This window comes from Anomalospiza imberbis, chromosome 5, assembly GCF_031753505.1.
Source record: "Anomalospiza imberbis isolate Cuckoo-Finch-1a 21T00152 chromosome 5, ASM3175350v1, whole genome shotgun sequence".
Taxonomy (NCBI): Eukaryota; Metazoa; Chordata; class Aves; order Passeriformes; family Viduidae; genus Anomalospiza; species Anomalospiza imberbis.
Genome location: NC_089685.1, coordinates 68359653 through 68382008, shown reverse-complemented (window position 1 = coordinate 68382008; position 22356 = coordinate 68359653). Strand labels below are relative to the sequence as shown.

General features: G+C 51.8%; 2 protein-coding genes and 1 pseudogene across 9 annotated transcripts in view; 1 reads left to right on the top strand and 2 right to left on the bottom strand.

The window, feature by feature from the left end:
- The window catches only part of CACNA2D4 (calcium voltage-gated channel auxiliary subunit alpha2delta 4), a 131360-nt gene extending 110571 nt beyond the window's left edge, over positions 1–20789 (top strand). For 3 of the 5 annotated variants that reach the window (XM_068191777.1, XM_068191775.1, XM_068191776.1), the window contains 6 exons: positions 203–278; positions 2047–2099; positions 3036–3091; positions 4453–4473; positions 9398–9515; positions 11639–11915. In XM_068191777.1, the coding sequence (XP_068047878.1) occupies positions 203–278; positions 2047–2099; positions 3036–3091; positions 4453–4473; positions 9398–9515; positions 11639–11900 (586 nt within the window). In that variant the 3' untranslated portion in view covers positions 11901–11915. Of the gene's footprint in view, positions 1–202; positions 279–2046; positions 2100–3035; positions 3092–4452; positions 4474–9397; positions 9520–11638; positions 11916–12413; positions 12497–13040 lie in introns of those variants that run through there. The other 2 variants (XM_068191783.1, XM_068191778.1) reach the window with 2 other exon arrangements.
- LOC137473522 (uncharacterized) lies at positions 4945–5944 on the bottom strand (annotated as a pseudogene).
- ADIPOR2 (adiponectin receptor 2) overlaps positions 19396–22356 on the bottom strand; it is a 45224-nt gene continuing 42263 nt past the window's right edge. For all 4 annotated transcript variants that reach the window (XM_068191784.1, XM_068191787.1, XM_068191785.1 and 1 more), the window contains one exon: positions 19396–22146. In XM_068191784.1, coding sequence (XP_068047885.1) covers positions 22015–22146 — 132 coding nt within the window. In that variant the 3' untranslated portion in view covers positions 19396–22014. The remainder of the gene's footprint in view (positions 22147–22356) is intronic.

Genomic DNA, 22356 nt, shown 5'->3' with positions numbered 1-22356 from the left:
ACATTAATCCAGAGCCTGTATTTCTTGCTCTGCAAGATCCAGCATTGGCCAAACAGCAAAGACACGTGTAAGCAGGTCACTGCTTTAGTGAATCCAGGAAACAGTCCATACCTGACATTTTTGAGAAAAAGCGGACGTGTCTGTCTTGTGGGTGGTTGCATTGCTTGCTTTTGACTGCTTGCTTGTTGTGTTTTGTTTGCAGAGTGACCATGTATGATTACCAGGCAATGTGCAAGGTGCCCTACCACCACCACAGTGGCGCCCGACCCCTGCTCAGCGTACGTATCTGTCACCATGCAGCCCTCCCTGGGCTGGGCTTCCTCCTGCAGGGCATCTCCAACATTCCCCAAAATACTTCAGGAGATGGTTGCTTTCAGGATGGGACTGTCCAAACTCACCTCAGGCAGATTCCTGAAGCAGCGGTGGCCACTGATTTTGGCTTCCGGTGTGGCTCTCTGTTGCCATATAGGATCTCACTGAAAATTGGAAGGACCAGGGAAAGAGCAGGAGCTAGACTGTGGCAGGTTCTCCTTTAAGCCAAGCAATCAGCTAGCAGCAGAAATGAACAGGAATGCTTTTACAGGGCATGGTTTTACTCAGCTCAAGAAGGAGAGTTGCAGTGTCAGGGAACAGAGCATCTGGGGAAAACTGGCAGTCATTGGGGAAGGATGAGTGAGCTTGGAGTGGGAGAGTGAGAATGCTGGTAGCGCAGAGAACAAAGAAAGAGTGAAGGGTTTTACCAGTACCCAAATGCAATCTCTCTTTAGGTTGATACAAACTCATACTCTAATCCCACTCCACCTTCCTAACTTTGCATCAAACAAGCTCAACACTTAGGCCACTTCAAGCTGCTTGACACAGCCCTAACCAGGGATGTGTTCATGTCTGTTATGATCCTTTGATACTGGAAGGAGTGCAGGAAGTACCCTTACAGCGTGACATTGTAATTTTTTTTTTCCAGTAAAGGAATTTTCAACAAAATATTGCCTTTTAACAACATTCTTAACAATAACACTTTTAACAATGTCTGGTTTGCAATGGCTATACTTAAGCTTGCTTGATAACATATGGTGATTGTAGTGAAAATATTTGCTTGATTATATCCTCCAATTCTGACCACTGAAAGAAATGTCACAAACTATGAGCTGCCAAAAATGAGGTGAATTGGGAAGAAAATGAAAAGATGAGCATTCAGCCTCCAACTCTCATATTCCCCTCTTAGCAAAACTCTTGGAAATGAAGAAATCAAGAAAAGTCAGTTTTTCATATACAGACATAAAAATCAGTCAATTTGCCAACCATCTCTACATTTTACTATTTGCTGACTTATTTTGGCTGAAGAGGAGTCATCAGTAATGGAACATTATCCTGTATCCCATGACTACCGCATCTGTTTTGGGTTTGAGGACATGGGCATGATTATGAGAGGGGGAGATGAAAATTAGACGTGGTTACCATGAGGAAAAGAAGCAGCAGTATCCTCTGCAGATGAATTGTCCCTGGGATAATGCTGGATTTCCAATTTGTAGCTGAAAAGCAAGAAGATGATAGAAGTCATGCCATCTTGAGGAAAAGCTGGATGAAAGCACAGTTAAGCATAATCAATCAATGGCAGATAATACTAAATCCTGGGCAGTGCTGTCGCTTGTCCCAGAAACACCACTTGCTCTCAGAACACAAAAGCATCCTAAACTGGTGGTGTCCCATTTAGCTGTGTTAGCTCTCCTGCTCTGAGCTCTGAAGGTCATCCACACTGGAGAGAAATCATCAAGCAATTACATCTTCAAAGTCCTTCATACATTCCTGATAAACTCCCTGACCCTCATGGGGAGGGGGTAAGGAGGTATTATTAGTAGCAGGGCAGCTCTGCTGTCTTTTGATGTATTTTGAACATCTTCCAGTGATGCCCAGACCTTGTATTTCCAGCCTGTCTTCAAGAGCTCTGATCAGTGGAGAGACTTAGTCTAAAATGTGGGGTCCTGCATAACAATTATAAATTCTCTGACCAGGTCCTTATGGTATTTCTCATTTCTTCTTTTGTTCCAGCCAATTTATGCCTTTGTAGCTGCAGTGAAGTGGCTGATAAGTGATTTCCTCATGTGAGTACCAAAAGATGGGGGTGTTTGGGAGGCTCAGACCGGGAGGGGCAAGAGCTGGGAAAGCTGCAAGCGGAAGCCCCCACGTAGGGCATTGCTGTCAGCCTTCTGACATTCAGCTCTGCACTGTGCTCCTGGGAGACAGAAAGTTATTACTATTGCCATTTTGAGAGGCAGAGGCCCACAGCGGGTCTGGGATTTACCTGAAGTCACTCAGTACAAAGTGCCTGAGTCAGAAATAGGACTTGGGTCTCCTGGGGCTCTGTGCAGATCCTTGGTGCCGAGTTCTCTTGCCTGTCTCGTTTGCCCGTGAGGAGCGAATGCACGTCTTCCTTTCACCGGGGGAGAAGGCTGAAGGCAGCAAGCCAAGCAGCTCAGGTCTGAGTGCCAGGCAAGGGGGGAGAGAGGGGAGCTCTCCTCTGGGTTTGGGTTCACCTCAGACTTCTGGGGTCAATCAGAGTTCAAGCTTAAATTAGGATGGAAGTGCCACTGCTCAGCTTGCTGGGTGTGTGAAAGGGCAGAGGATTTAGCCTGTTGGTACAGAACATTTCCCTGTAGTTACCTCCAAGCAGCCAGAGTGTGGGCTTCTGATGGCCATCATGCCTGCTCCTCAGGTGGGTCCTATAGTGGCTGAATCCCCTCCCAGCCTCAGGGGCTGCCATACATGTTCCTTCCTTCACTGGCGAATCCCTTGCTCAGGATATACTTCAAGAAAAAGCCCATTCAGATCTTCCACAGTACAGATCCCAAGATACAGAGCTACATTCAGGCATGTGGAGAGGGGGAAAAATTAAAATGTAAAAAATCAGACTTGCACTGCCAGAAATTTGTAGTAAACATGTTAGAACTGATACTCACTGGGCGACAGGGCCATCTCCCTGACACCTGCATCCTTCCAGGCTGCTGAAAAAGCATCCTCTGTTCTTGCTCTTTTGACAGCTTCCTTTTGGAGTTTAATATGAGTAGCTTCTGGCACTCAGACAACTTGGCAGATGGTGAGTACACAAGAGTCCAGCCACCCCATAGCACGTGAGTGTTGCAGCCACTGGTGACAGAAGAAACTGTACAGGGAAGCCTGGCCTTGTGCGAGGAGCCTGCCCTCTGCCCCACACCCCTTCCTCCACGGACACTGGAATCCAACTTCCAGATCCCACCATCTGCCCCCATTTCCACCCCCATTCCAGGCTGCCACAGCACCAGGGTGGTCAGGGTGAGGTGTGTGCTGCTGGGAGCACTCTGCTTGCTCTCCTCAGGGTAAGAGGGGACACTTCTTTCTGAGGACCCCTACCCTATGTGCAGTGGGATGGGAGAGGCCATCAGCTGCAAAGAACTTCTGTTGGAAAGCCTCCCTTCCAGTCTGCTACAGGACAAGACAGAGCAGGCGTGGAACAGCAGTCTCTCCAGAGCCTAGCAGAGGTCCCAGGAAGCTAGACAGAAACCTTAGAGTTCAGTAACACACGGAGGGTCTTCACTTACCCACTGGACCTGCTCTGGAAGAGAGAAGATGATGGCACATGGTATTGCTCAGAAGCTGAGGTCAGCAGAGGGGTGTGTCTGGCTTGAAATACAGTGACCTGTCCTGCAGCTGAAGTGCTGCCTGCTGGAAACACCCCAGGAATCTCTGCAGCACCATCCCAGCTCTTGCAAGCAAGGGTGATGTTAATGGCCCTGAGGAGACTCAGAGGGGAAGGGAAGGTGCATTCTGGACAGCCAAGTAGGGGCTGTAATTCGTCTTGCTAATTATTGATTACTAGTGGTGCCTTTAGTGGAGACAGTGGTATCTTCCATGTGAGCTGTGGGGCTGGGTCCTTCTGCACTGAATTCTCCTGGCATAATGGGGAAACAGTCATTTTCTGAAAGCAAAGTTCCCCTCTAGAGAAGGAGGTCTGTGGGTGCTGTTTAGGTCCCACTCTCCTCCTCCAAAGAGATGGTAGTAGAAGCTGCAGCTGTCCCCTAAGCAGCCCTGGCTGCTGTGTAACACACATCAGGGTAACAGGAGTGGACTCATGCAGAAATTGGTGAGGAAGAGTCAGATGAGCAGGTGCAGTACTCATGGCTGTTCAGGAGAGACTGCTCATTCAGGGGAACAGGCAGGTGTGGCATTCCTGCTGTGGATGTTCTGTGGCTGCAGTCTGATTTAGTCTGTGCTTGAGGAGAGCAAAAAGGGAGGGGGGATGTCACTGCTATCCTTCTCATCACCATTTCCTTTTGTGCTTCCTTCATCTCTTTCCCACATTACCTCCATGACTGTTGTGTGCAAATTCATGTCTTCATGTCACTGCCATCCTGTGAATCTGTGAATCTGCCACGTGTCTCCATCATCACTGTGTGTCTGTGTGCCACGGGACTTCTCCAGCCAAGGCTGTCTTCCATCACTGTAAGTAGAACCACCTAATTGTTAGAAAAAGAGAATTAACTAGAAATTCCTAAGCTAGGAAAGACTTTTTTCCACCCTTTGTACAGTGGGGGACTTGCAGAAAAGCATGACAGGGCCAAGGCAGAGCCTGGCTCTGTTTCCCTGGTCTGCAAAGAAGAGATGCTGTTGCTCGTTTAGCTGGCTGAGCTGGTGATTGAAGGTCTGTCACTGAGAAGTTGATAAAAGAAGGAACATATGAGCCTCCTGAGGAGCTGCAGTCACAGACAGCATCATCAGTCATTGCTATGGCCTGGCTGGGCCTGTGGCCCGTGTTCCATGACATGTCCTTCACCATGATTCCCAGCTGGCCCATTCTTTTCAGCTGTTATTCCCAAACCCGTGCTTTCTTGCAGGAGACACTTGTAGACTACAGTTCTTGCAGACTACAGTTACTAAGAAGTGACTTAAGTCTTCTTTTCCACACACCATGGCTTAGCTCTGTCTGATGAATCCCAGCCCAGCTCTGGGATAATGCAGGAGGACTTTCAAGTGGTTCAACTGATAACTCATAAATCCGTTCCTACAGGCAAGTTAGAAACTCCTCCAAGACAGAGTCCAGACTGTGGCTGTGTTTGTATCTCCCTGCTTCCATATCTAGCTTGTGTTTGCCAATTTGCTCTCTGCCCAGCAAGACATATGTGTGAGACAGAGATGGAGAAATAGAGACAGTTGGAATGTGTCTGACTGGATGGAGAAGAGGAAGAGCAAGAGAGGGTGTCTGCAGATGAAAAAAAAGAGTGTCCATGTGTGTGGGGGAGTAGCAGGGTGGAAGAATACTATTGGGGCTGGAAGAAATGGATTGCACATGTTGTTAAGAAGGGGCTGTAGATTTTTGCCAGAGATGTTAACATTTTCTTGACTGCACGCCAAGGCTGGTGTATGCGAAAAATATGAAGCGAAGGAGACATTTTGTGAGAGAGAAATTGAGCACACACATTTTTTCCGGGTTATGTGGAGAGGAATTAATGATCAGGGATCTAATGCTCTCCCATGCCTGACTGTGTACCTCTGGCTCTGCAGCTCTGAGCCTATTTCTGCTTCCCAAGTTCTCTTGTTTTTTGGGAAGGTGAGACTTGCTGTTGGAATATGGGCATGATGTATTCAGACTGCACTCATCATACAAATGTGCTTTTCAGAGGTGCTGAGAAGAAACGTTTGCTGCCACAGATTTTTCTCTGCTCTCAGCATCTCAGTTTCTCTCTGTGTTTACAAGGGCTTCTGCTTTTATGGACATCAGCACAGGTTTGAAAGCTTTTAATTAAGCCAAAAATACTTCCAGCCAAGGCATGCAGCCTAGAAAGAACTACTTCTAGAATTCCTTAGATCATAAAAGTTTCTTTTTTTTTTTACTCCATGGTAGTGTACTCAGAAGATATTTTATAAGATAAGTGGTTAAATTCTATGTTTTATATTGGTAACTAAGTGTCAGATTTTGTCACGTGTCCCAGAGTAAATCCTCTGACTGGAGTGCATGATTTAATGCTGGTGGGAAAGAGTTCACAATCTGGGCTCTATAGTTCATAACAAGGCACAGCAACTGCCTTTGCTGCTCAGAAGGATTGGTTGCCAAATGTCTGACAAAAGTCTTTCTGGAAGTGCAGATGGTAGCAACAACAGCCTGGAATTAACTCACTCTTTGCTATATAAAGTTTGCAATTTTTTATCAGCTCCTCTGGCTGTTTACTAATCCCTGACCAGCAGACTTTCAGGGTGCTGATAACATTTTGATGTCCAGTATGTGCATGCAGAGGCTCAGCCTGAGCCTTTTGCTGATGATGTACATGCTACTGGGCTTCTCTGAACCTCTCAATACTGCTGCAGCTGCATTGCTTCCCAGCAAATTAAGTGTCAGTAGGCTTAAGCATGATCTCTGTCATAGGTCTTGTCTCTGTGCAGGAGTTAGATTTTAAAGCAGCTTCTTTTCATTCAGCTTGTGCCAAAAAAAAAAATTACAAAACCAAAAAACTTGAAGTCTGTGCAGGCCACTTCTGCCAGTTTAAAAATACACCTTGGTGCTGGCCATGTTTATCCTGGGTGTGGTTCATGCAGTCTCTTTAACTGAGTTTTCCCTTGCAGGGCCTGGTTCCCCAAGCCCACCATGACAGCCCTCATCCAGCTGGCTGAGGCTGAGAGGCCTCAGATCTACTTCCATTCTGCATTTTCCAAGCTGATGGTCTCGTTCACCCCTCCCTGCACCCCATCCTTCACACCACTGTACTTTATATGGCTTGAACTCCATCTGCTTTGATGATGTTATAACAGGAAGCTAGTAAAGGATATGATATTATAACAGGAGACAGTAAAGGATGTCACTCTTTACCAGGGACAGGGGAAAAATGAGGTCCTGGTATGTCAGGGCTCTTTGCCACTCATGACATGAGCCATATGTTAAATTCTTGCAAGCAGTTTGCCCCAGCTTTATGAGGGCACCTTTGTGGTCATCACAGTGATTCTTCTGAGCAAGAACTGCACAGTCCATTGCCAACAGCTGTGCTGCAGTGGCAGTGCTGTAAATCCAGGGGCAACTCTGCAGGACAGGGATGGCTTGTGGCTGAGGTGTGGTCTTGTGTGGTCTTGCCACAAGCATGTCCCCGAGAAGGGCTGTCCCTGGTCCAGGCTGTGATAGCCTGGCCACCTGCTTTGGGGTTTGGAGCTGCTTTCCCAGCCCCCAGTACAGTGAATTAAGGCTGAAAGAAATGCTGCTCTGTTTCTCACACTCCTTTAGTCTTAGTTTGGGGACTTTCCTGGCCAGAATATACTTACCAGCCCTGCAGCTGCTCAGAGCCAGAAGGTATTTGCAGCTTCTCTCCTTACAGCATAAACGGGGATATTCTGCATGCCCCATCAGAAGTGTCTGCAATTCACCCCAGAAACATCTTCTGCTCATCCCAGATCTTCTCAGGACTGTCAGTCCCTGTGATGGGTCCTAGTCAGAGGCATTCTCCATCAGCAGAAAGGGTAGAGGCTTTTCCCTGCCTCTGCAGCATGGGGTTTGCTGCAGAGGGACAACAAATGGTGGCAGAGCACAGCCAGACAGCCCCTGGCTGGTGGCAGAGGTGCTGCTGGCCCCTGGAATGACAAGTTTGGTTGATTAATTCGCTGTGAATCCAGGGTGAATACAGAACGAGGCATTGTGCTGCAGTCAGGCTCTGTGTGCTTTTCAATCTGTGCAAAATGAACCTCACCATGTCACTGAAAGGTGGGTCCCGTAGTCTGGGAGGATTTTAGCAGGGGGCTGCCTCCTGAGTGCTGGTTTTTGAGACTTCTGAAGAAAAGCACAAAGGACAATTACCAGAGACTCTGCACTGCAGGGAGGGGTTTGAGTGCCTATCATATTCACCTGGGCAAGGCATTAGAGGCAAGATTGGGCTGCAGTTCCTGGCTCTTAATGGATGTCTTGTGTTGCTGGATTGCCATGGTGGAGAGGAAAATCAGAGAAAATCATGCAGTTTTTCTCTCTCTCATGTAATCCACATTGTTTAGACGGCAAGCTCTGAGGGGAGGTGCCTGCTGCTTTCTGCCTGCTCTGGCAGTGCCAGGGGAGAGGAGACCATTGCTCTCAGCAGTGAAGGTTTTACAGTGATGAAAATCACCCGTCCAGTCATGGATGCCCTCTTGATGCCTTCTCACCATACATTTGCTGATGAAAACCCAGTTTGCTGCATTTGTCTATAAATCTTCAGCGCTTCTGCTGCAAGGGGTAAACCGGGTGTCCTCCAGGTGAGGAGGACCCTCTTCCCTGCCAGTCCCCCCAGGAGCACTGCCCATGGCTGCTGTGTGGGTGGGAGGCTGCAAAGTGAAGCTTTTGTGCTCAGACCCAAAGCTGATGTAGAAACCGTTCCTTGTACTTGCTGCTGGCTGAGCCGCAGCCACCTCTGCCCTAGCAACAAAGCTTTGTATTTCCATCAGCAGCGGTCCCCTGTGTCCCACAGAGGCAGGAGCTGGCTTTGCTACCTCCAACTGCAGAAAATAATTGCCAGAAGGGCCCAAGGCAGTAGTTTCAGGCAAGACAGATTTTGCTCAACTCCTAGAAAGAATGCTCTTGCTTCTTGAGGGAGGCTTAGTGAGGTGGTTCAGCTCCCCCTCATCCCCAAATTAGTTTGGGAGTCCTACGGGGTGTGACTGATGAGTGATGGAGCAGCTGCTCCCTCCAGGAGCCAGCGCTGTTTATTAGCTGGGTCTCTGCTGGTCCTCGAGAGCTGTCATCTGTTTCCCTGCGCTCTCAGGCCAGATCTGTTTGCTGCTGGTGGTTTCTTCTTACCGTGACACATATTGAGCCCGTCCAGTTTGCTGCTGTGGGCTCGCTGGGAAGTGTCAGTGGGCTCAGGAGGGATCAGCAGCCGATGGGAGCCCCACCGCAGACACGCGGGGCTCCCGCAGGGAGCAGCCCTGGGCACAGGCACAGAGGGCCGGCCCAGGCACGGGTTTCAGCGATTAAAAACTGCATGAACCAGCGCTGGCTTAGGCGGGAGGCATTTCATTGACATGGCTGGTTCAGTAGGGCCCCCCGAGCTCCTTTGAACACAGGGGTGCCTGTGCCCGAAAGTCCCTGCCTGCCTGCCTGGCCAGGGGGTCCCTGGCTACTGTGGCCACTGCGGCCCCTCAGCGTGGCAGGGTCCGGGCTTCTGCGGAAGGCGAGTGGCGATACTGGAGGCATTTTCACATAGGCTGGTTTTCCCACACCACCTAGTGGGAGCAGGGATCACTGCCTGGCTGCTTCCTGCAGCATCTCCTTCCCCTTTTGCTCCGGCGGGCACCTGCTCCCGGCCACCTTTGGAGGGTAGCTGCTCCTGCAAAGTCCATCACCGAGTCTGGAATGTTTCCATGGGGCGCGGGCAGCTCCCGTGTGCCACTCACGTGTGCCCTTGTCTCGTCCCCTGCGCAGCTCACAGGCACAAGAAGCACGACACGCTGCAGCCCTGCGACACCGAGTACCCCGTGTTCGTCTACGAGCCGGCCATCAAGGAGACCAACGGGCTCATCGACTGTGGAGACTGCCAAAAGTAAGAGCTGCAGCTTCCCTTTCAGCTGGGGGCCTTGCCCGAGGGCTGCTGGGGATGACAGCAGCATGAGAGTGGTCACCTGCCACCGTGCCCGTGGCACAGCCACCACCACAAGCACAGCTCTGGCCACAGAGCCGTGCTGGACAAGAGGGGTGAAGAGACCAGGGTAGTGATTCTTAACAACAAAAAGAAATTAAAACCATGTGTTGATAAGCAGAGGTGGCTGGAGAACAAAGAGTACGGCATTTAAGTAAACATATCTTTCCATTTCACAGATTTCAGAAAGGAACTTTTTCTGTTCTTTCATGTTTCTGGCAAAAGTTTTCTTCTTAGAAAGTTTTCCCTTTTTGCAATACTCTTGGCTTCCCTTGTATTTTTTTTTCATTTCCCCCTTTTCTGTATTTCTACAGAAACAAAACAAAAAAAAAAATAAAAAAGACAAAGCAAGGATGGGGGAAAAATAAGTGTTAGACTGAAAGAACTGAAAACAAGAGGCAACTTTTTTATTTCCCATTGTCACTGTAAGTAAACGGACGGTCAAAAGTAACAAGAAAGTCATTGTGAAAAGGGGCTGTTTTCAGTGGTTGCACAGTGGCAATCACATGTGGAAAGGTGACAAAAAGATGAATTTCCACTGATCCAGCTCTTCCTAATGTGAGGAGGCCAAACAGATATGACTGGAACTGCTCGTAAAAAAAACCACAAAACCTGGCCTTCAGTATTGGATCAACTGCAGGAAAGACTTAAAGCTTAGAAAAACTGCCTCCACTAGTCAGCATGGCTCTAGGAAAAGCAGAGCCTTGCCAAACATAGTTTCAGAAGAGATTGCAGATTTGATGACAACAAGGTATTCTATTGCGCTCTGGGCAGATCCAGAGGAACTGAGTGACCTCTTTGGGTCACAGATGTCTTCTACAGACAAAGCCTGGGAGCTGCCCCTTCCCTGCTGGAGGCAGCACCTCACCAGTGCTGGAGCAGCCGGTGCTGTGTCCTGCTTGGCTCCTTTGTAGCTACAGCCTCTGGCTCCCAGGTGCATCCTGTGCATCTTTTATCCAGATATTTGGGAGAGACAGCCCCCCCCAACCCCTGCCACAGGCTCTGTGGAGCATTAGCCAGGGCCTGGCATGCAGGCATTCCTGATGACATCCCACAAGCTCCTGGTGGAGCAGGGGTAGGCTGGGTGCTCCATCTTGGGCAGAAACATTGGCTTGTGGATTGATGCATGGCACATCTCTGTCCTGGTGACCGAATCTGTGCATGGGTTGAAGGCGGCTTGCCAAAGCTCCCAAGGCAGTCATTAGTCAGGGAGCACTAATGAAATGGTCAGCTGCTGTGTGTGGCATTCAGCACCTTTAAAAGGGGACACAGAAATCCCCAGAGGCGTGAAGGCAGCAAGGCCAGGTGGTGAATAACCAGGGACACTGGGCACTGCTCCAGCACAGTCAGCTTGACCAGTGCAGTGAGCACATCCCCACAAGCCTGTATTTCTTATTCCAAAAGCCCTGCCACCAGTGCAGGCACGCAGAGCCTGATGTCCCCAGCTTTCCCTGTGCCCAGTGGCTCCAGGACATGCTGGCTCCCTGCCAAACACCAGCTGTTGTCAGTGTTGTCACACCAAGTGTAGCCCACAATGTTACTGGGTTCCTCTATTTCTCTCTCCAGTAACATGAAATTTAGCACAACTCTGCTCCTCCCAGGACCATAGAATACAGACACCCTTGCATTGTACAACCACACACATAAATATATATTAAATAGGCACTGACATACCTCTGGGTGAAGCCAGGCTTTGCTCAGGTGTCATCTGCTGTGATGTGCTGCCGTATCTGGGGAGGGCTTGTGTGGGTTTTGGCTGGTTGGTCGGATTCTTGGGTTGATTTAGACTTTTGTGCCTAGCATGGAGTTGTAGATTTGAGCCAGTTCAGAGCCAAAAAGGAGGCCAAAAAGGAGTGCTAATGGCACTTCTCCCTGGCCTGCTCACTGGTCTCTCCTGCTTTCTGCTGGAACCCTGTTTCCAATGATCACTGTTTTCTTTCCATTTCTTTACTGTGGTTCAGGCAATTCCAGGGCTGCTGCTCTGGGCTGGAGAGTTGTGGTTTTTTTCACCTGCTCTTCCCTTGCAGGATGTTTGTGGCACAGCAGATCGTCAGCAGCAACCTCCTGCTCCTCGTCACAGACACTGTCTGCGACTGCAGTGTCTTCCCACCTGTCCCAATGGATGCAAAAGAGGTCAAATATATCCTTCCATGCACAGCAGGGATGCAGGGCTCCACAGGCCCCGTCATCTCCGCGTTTGCCAGGGTGGAAAATGTGCTTCTGCTGCCATTGCCGTGGGGGTGGAGAGCATCACCTGGCTTGGAGAAGTCTCCAGCCTGTGCAGGATGACCTGCCCTTCCCTGGTCCTCCCGGGTGGTGCAGTTCCACCCAGCCAAACTAGCATGGGGGCCCAGCGGGTCTGTGTGGCATGTATCCCCTTTCCCTGCCCGTCCTGGCGGTCCTTACCAGCGGGTCTGTGTGGCATGTAACCCCTTTCCCTGCCTGCCCTGGTGGTCCTTACCAGCGGGTCTGTGTGGCATGCATCCCCTTTCCCTGCCCGCCCTGGCGGTCCTTACCAGCGGGTCTGTGTGGCATGCATCCCCTTTCCCTGCCCGTCCTGGCGGTCCTTACCAGCGGGTCTGTGTGGCATGCATCCCCTTTCCCTGCCCACCCTGGTGGTCCTTACCAGCGGGTCTGTGTGGCATGTATCCCCTTTCCCTGCCCGTCCTGGTGGTCCTTACCAGCGGGTCTGTGTGGCATGTATCTCCTTTCCCTGCCCGTCCTGGTGGTCCTTACCAGCGGGTCTGTGTGGCATGCATCCCCTTTCCCTGCCCGCCCTGGCGGTCCTTAACAGCCTCGCACACAACGCTTCAGTGAAGTGCGAGCGGATGCGCTCCCAGAAGCTGCGCCGGCGGCCGGACTCGTGCCACGCCTTCCACCCTGAGGTATCCCGGGACAGGGACAGGGACAGGGACAGGGACAGGGACAGGGACAGGGGCAGGGACAGGGACAGGGGCAGGGGCAGGGACAGGGAGGGACAGCTCGCGGCTGGATGGCACCGCGGGCACGCCCGTGCCCGAAATGCACAAATGTCTCCTCTTGCACCCTTGCATGGAATGTCTCACGTGCCCATCGGGCTGGCTGGAGCCAGACACAGCCGTGAATGCCCGAGGGGGTTCCTGGCAGGATCTCACGTTAGCAGCACCTGGGAAGGGCTTGAGCTCGGAAACCACAGGGTCAGGAGCAAGCACGCACACACACACACACCCACACACACACCCACACACACACACACACACACACCCTGCTAGGGCCCGAGGAGCCATGTGGCTTCCTAGCCCGTGGAGGGCTGCTGTGGCCAGCAGGAATAACCCAGTCCCTTCCTTGGTTCCTGGTGTGATCTTTCGGCCACAGGCATCGCTCCCTCTTCCAGAAGTGACAGGTAGGCTTGGCAGCAGGCCAGTTGACCCCTTGTCTCCCGTCTCGCAGGAAAATGCCCAGGACTGCGGTGGCACTGCTGGGATCTCCGTGTGTCCGACGCTGCTGCTCCTGCCTCTGGTGCTGCTCCTGCGGTGACGCCGCCTGCGATGCGCCTTACGCGGCAGGGACCCGGCGGGACAGAGCGACGCGAGGGCAGGAGATGGGGTCCCCTCCTGGGACACCCTCCGCCACTTCCCGAGGTGTCCTTCACCACAAGGTCCAGCACGGTGCCGACGGTGGGAGCTGCTGCCTCCTCGGAAGCCTGTGGCAAAAGGAGATGCGAGAGCAGCAGGGGCAGCTCCTGGCAGAGCAGCTGCTGAGCGGCTCCTCCCAGACACCGCTCACAGCCGGGAATGCTGCGATCATCGGCACGGAGAACATTCCACATCAGCCTGCCTCCCACCGAGCCGCCTGGGCTACAGGCGGCAGAGGGCTCGGAGGGGCAGAGCTGGCTCTAGGAGAGCAGGAGGGGCAGGGGACACCACCCGCCTGTCCCTCAGGGTGAGCCACCGGGATTTGGAACGCCCAGGTGTGGAAGCAGCGTGTCCTGGTCTTGGGGGTGGTCCTCAGCCGGGACCCCAGGCGTGGGACATGGCACCAAAGCTGAATTGCACCGACCCCACCTGGAGCTGGACAGTGGGAGGCGGCACAGATCAACTGGAGAGCTGCAGCCACGCCAGCTCTGCCAAGGAGACCTCTCCTAACACTGCTAGGGCAGCATCCAGGTTCTTGTCTACATGTGGACTTTCCTCCGGAAAGGGGTTTTGTATGACCCACCAGAAGAGACTTACCTGCTCTCTTCATTGCAGAAGCAGCCAAGAAACAGGCACTTTTCCCCTGGGAGCAGCACTGCCCTGCTCACGGCAGCTGCCCTTGATTGTTCCCTGCCCTGAGCCTGGCATTCCCAGCTGGTGGGCACAGGCCATTTCTCACAGAGCTTTACGGACAACGGGTGGGAAGCACCCTTTTTTCTTTTTTTTTTTTTTTTTCTTTTTTTTTTCTTTTTTATGAACTGTTCCACACCATCTCATTAAAAACAAATATATGCCATATTCTACATAGACACCATAGCTTCAGCATGTGTGGTGGTCATCACAGCCCCACACAAATCCCAGAAACCCGTGGGGACAGGGTGTGGGTGGAGGGACTGCAAACACAGCTGTGGTGGCCCTGGGGCAGCAGGGCACTACAGCAGGAAGGCTGGAACCTTTCCCTGGTCACTTTGGGAGTGTCCTGCACCCCTCCAGGCCCCCTGTGTGGCTTGTCACAGCAAGATGTCACCTCCTTCAGGCCACAGGCCCTCCTCGCTCGCTGCCTGACAAGAAGCCCTGCCCACTCGTGCCCTGCCGTGTGCCTGCCATGGGGAGCTGTAGGCTCCTCTCCAGGGCCACCACGCCACCACTGCCACAGCCACCACTGCCGGGCTGGACTCCTGTGCAGCTGCTGCACAGAGCAGCTGGATGGGAAAGGGCTTCATCCTCACAGCAGCTCTGTCCCTGCCCTGCACAGCAGGGCCCCACAGGTGCACTCCAGGCGTGCTAGGGATGCTGTCCTTCTTGCCACCCATGTCACCTGACACTAAGGGGACAGGATCAGTCCCAGCCAGGTCCTGGCAGGGACCTTCCAGGACCTTAGAGCTCCCCTGTGGGGTTTTGCCTGGCTGGAGGCGGTGCTGCAGCAAAGAGGAGAGGAGCCACTGCAGTACTGGAAGTAAAACTGGAGGTGGAGAAGGTTCCAGGCTTCAGAGGCAGTGACCTTATCAGAGCCAGCAGCAGCCAGGGAAGGTGAAGGCAGGACGGAGGGAGAAGGGGCGGCTGTCAAGGCCGAGGAGCCGGGAGCTGCTCAAAGATGGGGGAGCCTCTGGCTCAGGGCACCCCTGGGCTGGCACAGCTCCCCCAGCCCCACATGCCTGCCCGTGGTGCCTGCCCTCCTGGGGCACCACTCTCAAGGATGACCTCCCTGTCAGAAAGGATTAGCAGCCCCATCTCCACTCAGCTTAAACAGGGCATAAAAATGCACATTGCTCTGCTGTGGATGAGCCATGCTTGGCCTCAGGTGCACTAATCCACAATAAACACGGTCCTGCAGGGATACCTGCACTGAGAGAGTGAAGATGACAGCTATACCTGCCTTAGTTGGCTCAGTGAGTTTGTCCACAAGTGCTAACTGGAGGGAATGGACAGAGGTGAGAACTGATTATTTCTTAAACTGAGAAAAGCAAAGGTTTGCCTGACTCAAAACCTGAGCACACACCAGCTTCCTGGGGTTTTACTTTCACAGCAAAGCAGACCATAAGCAAACCTACCCAATTCTGGACTCCAGCACAGGGTTAAGCAAATTCTATTTCATGCTCTGACAGAGATAGTGACTCATGGCCCTTTCAGCAAGAGAAAAATCCCCAGGAAGAGCAGCTGCCTTAGCTTCCAACTTCTTCAGCCATGTGCTGGGCACAGCAGATGAAAATAGGTCAGCAAAAGCAAACAGCGAGCTGAGGCCAGAGGATCCGACCAGCAGCACAGCAGCTGTGAGAGGAGGCATCTCTCACTTCCAGCTGAGCAGCATCCTACTGCCATCCTGATCCCGTAAATCCCAGCTGTCCCTCCTGTCCCACCCGCCCCTGTGAGCACACAAAGCGGACCCAGAGGCCGCAGGGTTTGTTCTGTATGGGAGAAAATTCCCGAGTGGTGGTCTGCAGACTGAGCTGTCCATCAGACCCACATCTCACTGCTGCACACATCAGGGGCTTCGCAAGCCCGAATTCTGCAGCTGATTTCCTCGCAGGCAGGGGGACAGGGAGCTGAATTCTCTCCGTGACACTCCTCACAGGCTTCACAAACACCACGCTGCAGGCTGAGGTAAGCCTGGCTCTCCCCCAAGCGCTGTGGTGGGCAGGGACACACACCTTGCACAGCATCACACACACGTGCCCTCCCCTGAATCATGGCTGGGGACAGAGCAGGCTGCTGGCTACACCTTCAAGTGTGGCCACACAGGGATGACTTCATTCTACAAAATAGTGGGAGAATCAGTGGGATTTACAGCAGCTGTTTGCAGTTGGGATCAGGCACAAAAGGAGGCTGGCCTGAGTTGGCTTACACTTAGCAAGAGAGTGGCACATGCAAGGCTGGGCATAGCAGTGGCCACAGCCAGGAGCCACGTGCCCCAGGTGTGCCAAGAGGTGTGTGTGGCCCATCTCTGACACAGGGAAGGACTGGTACCACAGTTCTGCTTGGTTTCATGCACACCTCAGGCTCCTCAGAGCATTTTCCAGGATGCTTTTTCTACTGAGAAAGCCCAGTGGCACTGTCACAAGCCCGGGCTCTCACGACACAAGCCTCTGCTTGCAGGGGAGGGGGGCTCAGGGCAGCCTAATGCAGCAGATGCTTTTGTGCTAAGCAGATGCTCCAAAGCAAGCAGAGAAGGAGCATCAAGCGCCCGTGTGCCAAACACTGCTGGGCCCTCACTGAGGGGGCATTGCTGCTCCTGTCCCCGCCGGGCACCGGGGAGCCTCCCATCCCTCGGCACAGGCTGTTCCCCCCCACCACCTCCGCTTGCCTTTGACAGGGGCCTTCACACCTCCTGTCACTCGGCCAGCCAACGCCTCTGTCACTGCCCTGTGACATCAGCCACAGCCACAGCACTCCGCAATGGCCTCATGGACGCCACCAAGCACGTTTCTGCTGTAAATACCTGCAGGACATTTCATCAGCCCCTCCTGCTTTGCTGGCTGCTGCTGCCTCAAATTTTGGGAGCCCTGGCACCCTGCCTTTCCCCAGGCAGGCCCCTGCTGGCAGCAGAGGAGGGCTGGGCACCGAGCCCTGTCTTTAGACCAGTTTGGCTCTGCAGGGCCAGGCAGCTGCCGCTGTCCTTCCCATCAGTGTCACAGGGAGCAGAGGGATGTGTGGCTGCTCCCTCAGCTCTGCTCAAAGAAAGGCTGTGGACGGTGGCAGGAGCTGCCAGCCTCACTGGAGGCCACCGTTGCGCCAAGGGTTGGCCTCTCACGGGCAGCAGGGAAAGAGACAGGGAAGCCCCCACACCAGTGACTCTGGCCAAAACCCCCGGCTGCTCGTGCTTGTCCATCCCAGCCAGCAGTGACCTTCTTTACCCCTGGCAGCAGGGGCTGGAGCCTGCTGTCACCTCCTCCTGCCAGGCCCCGAGGGACAGAATATCGCTTTCCAAGCTGGCAGGAGTGTCCCTGGCAAAGGCAGCAATCCCAGCCTGGCCGTCCCTGCAGGCAGCGGGATGGGGGAGCTGGGCCAGAGCCAGGGCAGAGCCCCGGGCTGGCCGCCGTGGCCAGGAGCCAGCAGGGAGGTGGTGGCAGCGGCCGCTCCCTCCCAGGAGGGCTGGCTGCCTGTGCCAGCAGCAGATGTCACCCCACAGCCCATCTGCCAGTGCCAGCCCCGCAGCCCGGCCACAGCCACTGAGAAAACTTCGGCCTGGGGGAGCTCAGCTCCAGCCAAGCCCCAAGACATGGGCACAGGTTGGGCAGGGTTGGAGGTGAGAGCAAAGCCAGCCACTGGAACTGGCTGGGGTGGCATTTGCCTCTCTAAGGGAAACACATCATTGCTCTGGGAAGCCAGCCAGGCCAGTGATTTTCCCCATCTCATTTACAACCAGACCAGTTCAGTTTTTAAGCTGTAAAGAGACTCTGTGCTCAGTGGTGCCACTACAGAGATGAAGCTGCTAGTAAACGAGATCATGGTGAATCTCCAGTGCAAGCATCTCCCAGCTCAGGAATACCAACGCTTCAGAGGTTGCCCAGAGAAGCTGTGGCTGCCCTATCTGTGCAAGTGTTCAAGGCCAGGTTGGATGTGGCTCTGAGCAACCTGGTCTGGTTGGAAAGGTGTCCCTGTCCATGGCAGAGGAGTTGGAACTACGTGATCTTTAAGGTCCCTTCCAACCCAAACCATTCTGTGACTAAGATCCAGCTGGCAAATCAGCTCCGTGCAGGAGTGCTGGGCTCCCATTCCGCTATCCCTGCCCAAGGAACCAACCTTCAGTGGTGAGCAAGGAGCTGCTTACACTGCAAGGCTCTCACAGCAGCTGCCCAGGTCACTTCTCCTTCACTGCTCATTGTTCAAACTGCTGGAGATGACCAGGTGTGACATTCTCCATGTTGCCATGCACTCAAGGATGGAGTACATCCAGTATTCCTTCTTCAAGAGTAATATGCACCTAGGAATTATCACATACACTCTCCAAGGAATCCATCTTTTTAAGCAACTTCATTCAAACCACATTAGTGCTCTGCACTCCTGGAAATCAGCCTGGAGAATTTCAGCTTGGGCATTCCAGGCAGATACAGCAGCACTGTGCAGCAGAAGGGTTTGGTTTAATAAACAAGTTGCTTGATGCCACACAGGAGGCAGGGGTAAAAAAAAAAAAAAAAACCAAAGAGAAAGGGAGAAAGAACCCAGTTTTGCAGGGAAGCCTTTGATAGTGTCAACTAAACCAGTCAGCTCTTCCATCCTAATCATGCACTTCATTTATTTCCAACTCATTAGAAAGTTAGGCAATGGCCTCAGACACTCACCTTGATTGCAACACTTTAATCCATACTCAGGGTACTTGGCAATGAATGAAGTAAGTGATTCTTGGGACAGGGCAGAGCAAGGACACAGCTGCACACAGAAGAGGTGGGACATGCATTTTTATCCTGCCCAGACAACTTTCAAGTATTACTCTGCTTTCTGGAAACAGAATAAACCATATTCAAATGTGGCAGGTACTTTTAGTGTAATTTGTGTGAAATCTGATACCAACATTCTCCACGTTCCTTGAATTTGCTTTTCATTAAAATAACAATAATAATGGTAATAACAATCCATCCCGAGACATCCATCAAGCTGTCAAGGTCATTAACAGGAGCTGTCTCTTTCACAAGTCACTGCAGAACACTCACCTCGAGTGAAGGAACTGACAAAAAGCACAGCTCAGCTGTGCACACCCAGACCTGGTGTGAGCCAAGACGAGAGCAGGATTAGGTGTTATCTTTCCAGACAGTCCCCAGACGTTAGCTGACAGCCGAGGAACAGCAGAAGGCCCCACTGGGCACAGGCTGTTCTGGCCACCAGCAGCCCCTCTCCCTGCCCATTCGAACCCCGCTCATGCCAGCCCCTAAGCCTGCACACCAGGAGGAGATGATCAATCCTTTACACACATACAGGATAGGAGGCATTTCCTCTACGCCAGGAATTTAAGTCCAAGCCTCCTGAACTTCTTTTCTTTAGCTTAACTTACCTAAAATTTTGCCCACAACCACCAAAGTCTCCAGCAATGGCCCTCTCTTCCCTCCAGCTCTTGTGCTTTACACCCTTGTCCCCTCTTGCCCACACAGTGCAGAAAGACCCAGACCAGACAATAATCAATTTGGTTCTTTTATTAGCAGAAGTTAAGAATACAGCAAGTAATAAGATCCCATCTTATATGGAACCATCACCAGAGTCCCCAGCCATCAAAACCCCAGAATGTGCTTCATTGCTTCCAACAGTAAGCAATTGTTAAAAAGAAATATACTGAACAAGGCCACTATTTAATGGGGAAGGAAAGAAGCTGTAGGTCCTAACTATTCTATGGCAATAACCTGCACACAGAGCAAGCAAGCCTCTGACTGCTGAGAGTAAGGCATTCAGGTGCCAACCTGGGAAGAGTTCTCAGCAAAAGCTACAGAAAAGTGCACAGCTAGGTTGTTTTTATTGGAACACACAAACTTCTTGAACAGAGAGACTGGGTTAAGAATAGCAGGTGGAGTACTGTGTTTTTGTAATAGTTCTGTGCTGTGTAGGACCAGGTTACAATCACCCTTGGAGGAGTGAACGTGGGATGATCCAGGATGGAGGCTGCTGCTTCTGCTGGTACTGTTCAGAGGTATCCCACAGCACCTCCCAGCCAGCTCTGATTCTGATATGTGCCACGCTTGGCTCAGTCACCAGCACACTTCCTCTGGGCACCTCCCCAGTCTGTCTGGGATGCCAGTGCTATTAGCCCTTACATCCAAGGTAATACTGCCCTTTCCTTCATTTAAATACCACAGACCTGGGATAAACTTCCTCCAGCCCTACAGGCATCCAGTGTCAGGATCCTGTTGAGAACACATCCCTCTAAACTTGCAGGCTGCTGCAGCACCTCCTTCTGCAGCTGCCCTTGCTCTCCGAGGCTTTACTGCGCTCCAGGGGTGAAGCCTTAATGCCCACTCGGCTTTAGGAGGGCATTCTGCTTCTACCTGACTCCATTAGACAAAGCAGCTCCCCAAAACACACTGTGACATCCAGGGTATGGAAGATCTTTGCAATCCATCTCTTTCCCTTGAAGAATGGAAACTTGAGGGAATCTAAAAAAACAACCCAAAACCCAACAACAACAACAACAACAACAAACCACCCCAGACAACAACCAACCACCCTTCACCTTCCTTCCCTGTGAAATACTGCATGGTATGAGCTGTTTAACTCATCTGTGAGAGAGCTAATTGCTCTGAATTTCCAGCTAAAGCCTCCAAGCAATACCTGTGCCATAACAAACAAAACGTTCAAGTTTCACCTTATGACTCCAAAGATTCTCCTTCAGTCTGGCTTCTGACTGGGCTCCAAAGCTCAAGCTACATCAATTACACAGGAGAAGGGTATTTGCCTCCCCTTATATAGGAGGTGTGTCTGCACCACAGCAATCCAGCTGAACTCTCAGGTTTAGGCTTAAGAAATACCTGCAGTCCCATTGCTAAAGCACAGATGGAAAGCAGACCTAAGAACCAAAAGAAAATTTTAAAAATAGGGATCTATTCCTCCTTAAAAGAACAACCTGCAAACTGCCTTGGCATATGGAGCCTGACACACAGGATGGTAATGGGCCTGAGGTCTGCAGTGCCTGTTAACTCCAAGTCCTGGAGCACACAGCTTTTCCTCTTTCCAGTCCATCTTAACCCCACTTCTGTTTCCCCTCACATGCTCAACGCTCTGACAAGTCTATGACCATCACCCCTCAGAGCAAACGAAGCGGGCTTGCAAACGGCAGCCATCCTCTCCCTGGGGCCTCTGGGTGCAGGCAGGCACTGATGGACTTGGACTGTTTGCCATTTCACATGCACTTATCCCACCATGCTCCAGTTCCTGTGATGAGACCCAAACCAACCAACGTAGGATTCATTATCCCAAACCTTCCACTGCACACAGGCTGGGAATGCAGCTGTCCCCCACACTCGGGCAGGGAGCAGATGCACCTTTCCAGGCACTGGAACAAATCCATTTGCTCACACTGTGACCTGGATGACACCATGATTAATCCAGCCTTCACAACCCTCCTGTACATGTCCTGAACCTACTCCAGGTGCTGGCCAGGGCCCCACATTGCCCAGGGCATGCTGGCCACTAGGAAAATCTACAGGGCCAGCGTGCTTCACTCCTGGGAATTTCACCTGGTCCTCCTGCAATTGTTTATTTTGTGCAAAATTGAAACAGTGTGTGGTACTTGCATGTTGCATTCTTTACAAAAACCCTTTTCCCCCCACCCATTGTTTAAAACATTTATATAAATTTTATTTAAACAGAAAGTTAGAAATCTTATTTACATTTTGTTTTTCTCCCAAAAGAGCATCTAAAATCAACGCCCAAACCCTCCAAGAGGATATAAATTTAACATTGACTTTTTTTTTTCTTTTTTTTAAAAAAAAGGAAACTGCTAAGCTATCCCTCCCCAGTTCTACAAATAAATATGGCATTGAACAGAAGCCGATTTGGAAAGGGTCCTCTGTAGCTCAATCTGTAGATCCCAAGAATAAATTAGGTTTTCAGAATTTCCTGGTCTTCAAATTGATTTATTCCATTGCTTGAGGTATAGAATTTATCTTGGTTAGTCAGAATCCCCATGAAGCTCCATGCCTCATCAGTTGAAACTTGGATTCTTCTTAGGTATTCCTTTTGCTAAGCCCGGATGCTTGGCCCGCGCCGGCGGCTCTCTTTTGGTTCTGACCTTGGGCTGAAGGCTGCTCCTACTGCATCCCATCCTCCTCTGTGCAGCCCCCTCCGACCGTGAAGCGGAACTCCTGCAGGTTGGAGACCCCGTGGAAGTGCACGAAAGCGCCAGCCACGACAAACACGTGGAACAGCTGATGGGAGTGGAACTGCAGAAGGAAACACCTCAGTTCAGCCGGGGCTCCGGGGCCACTCTGCCCCCCAAACCCACATTCAGCTGAAGTACACAGTAACACGGAGCAGTGCCTCACGCCACGAGCTGCAGAGCTCTCCAGGCTGTGTGTTAAAACCCACCACTCTACTATCTTTAGCAAAATAATCGAATTCTCCGCACACACACGTCCCCCCGCCCCTTCACT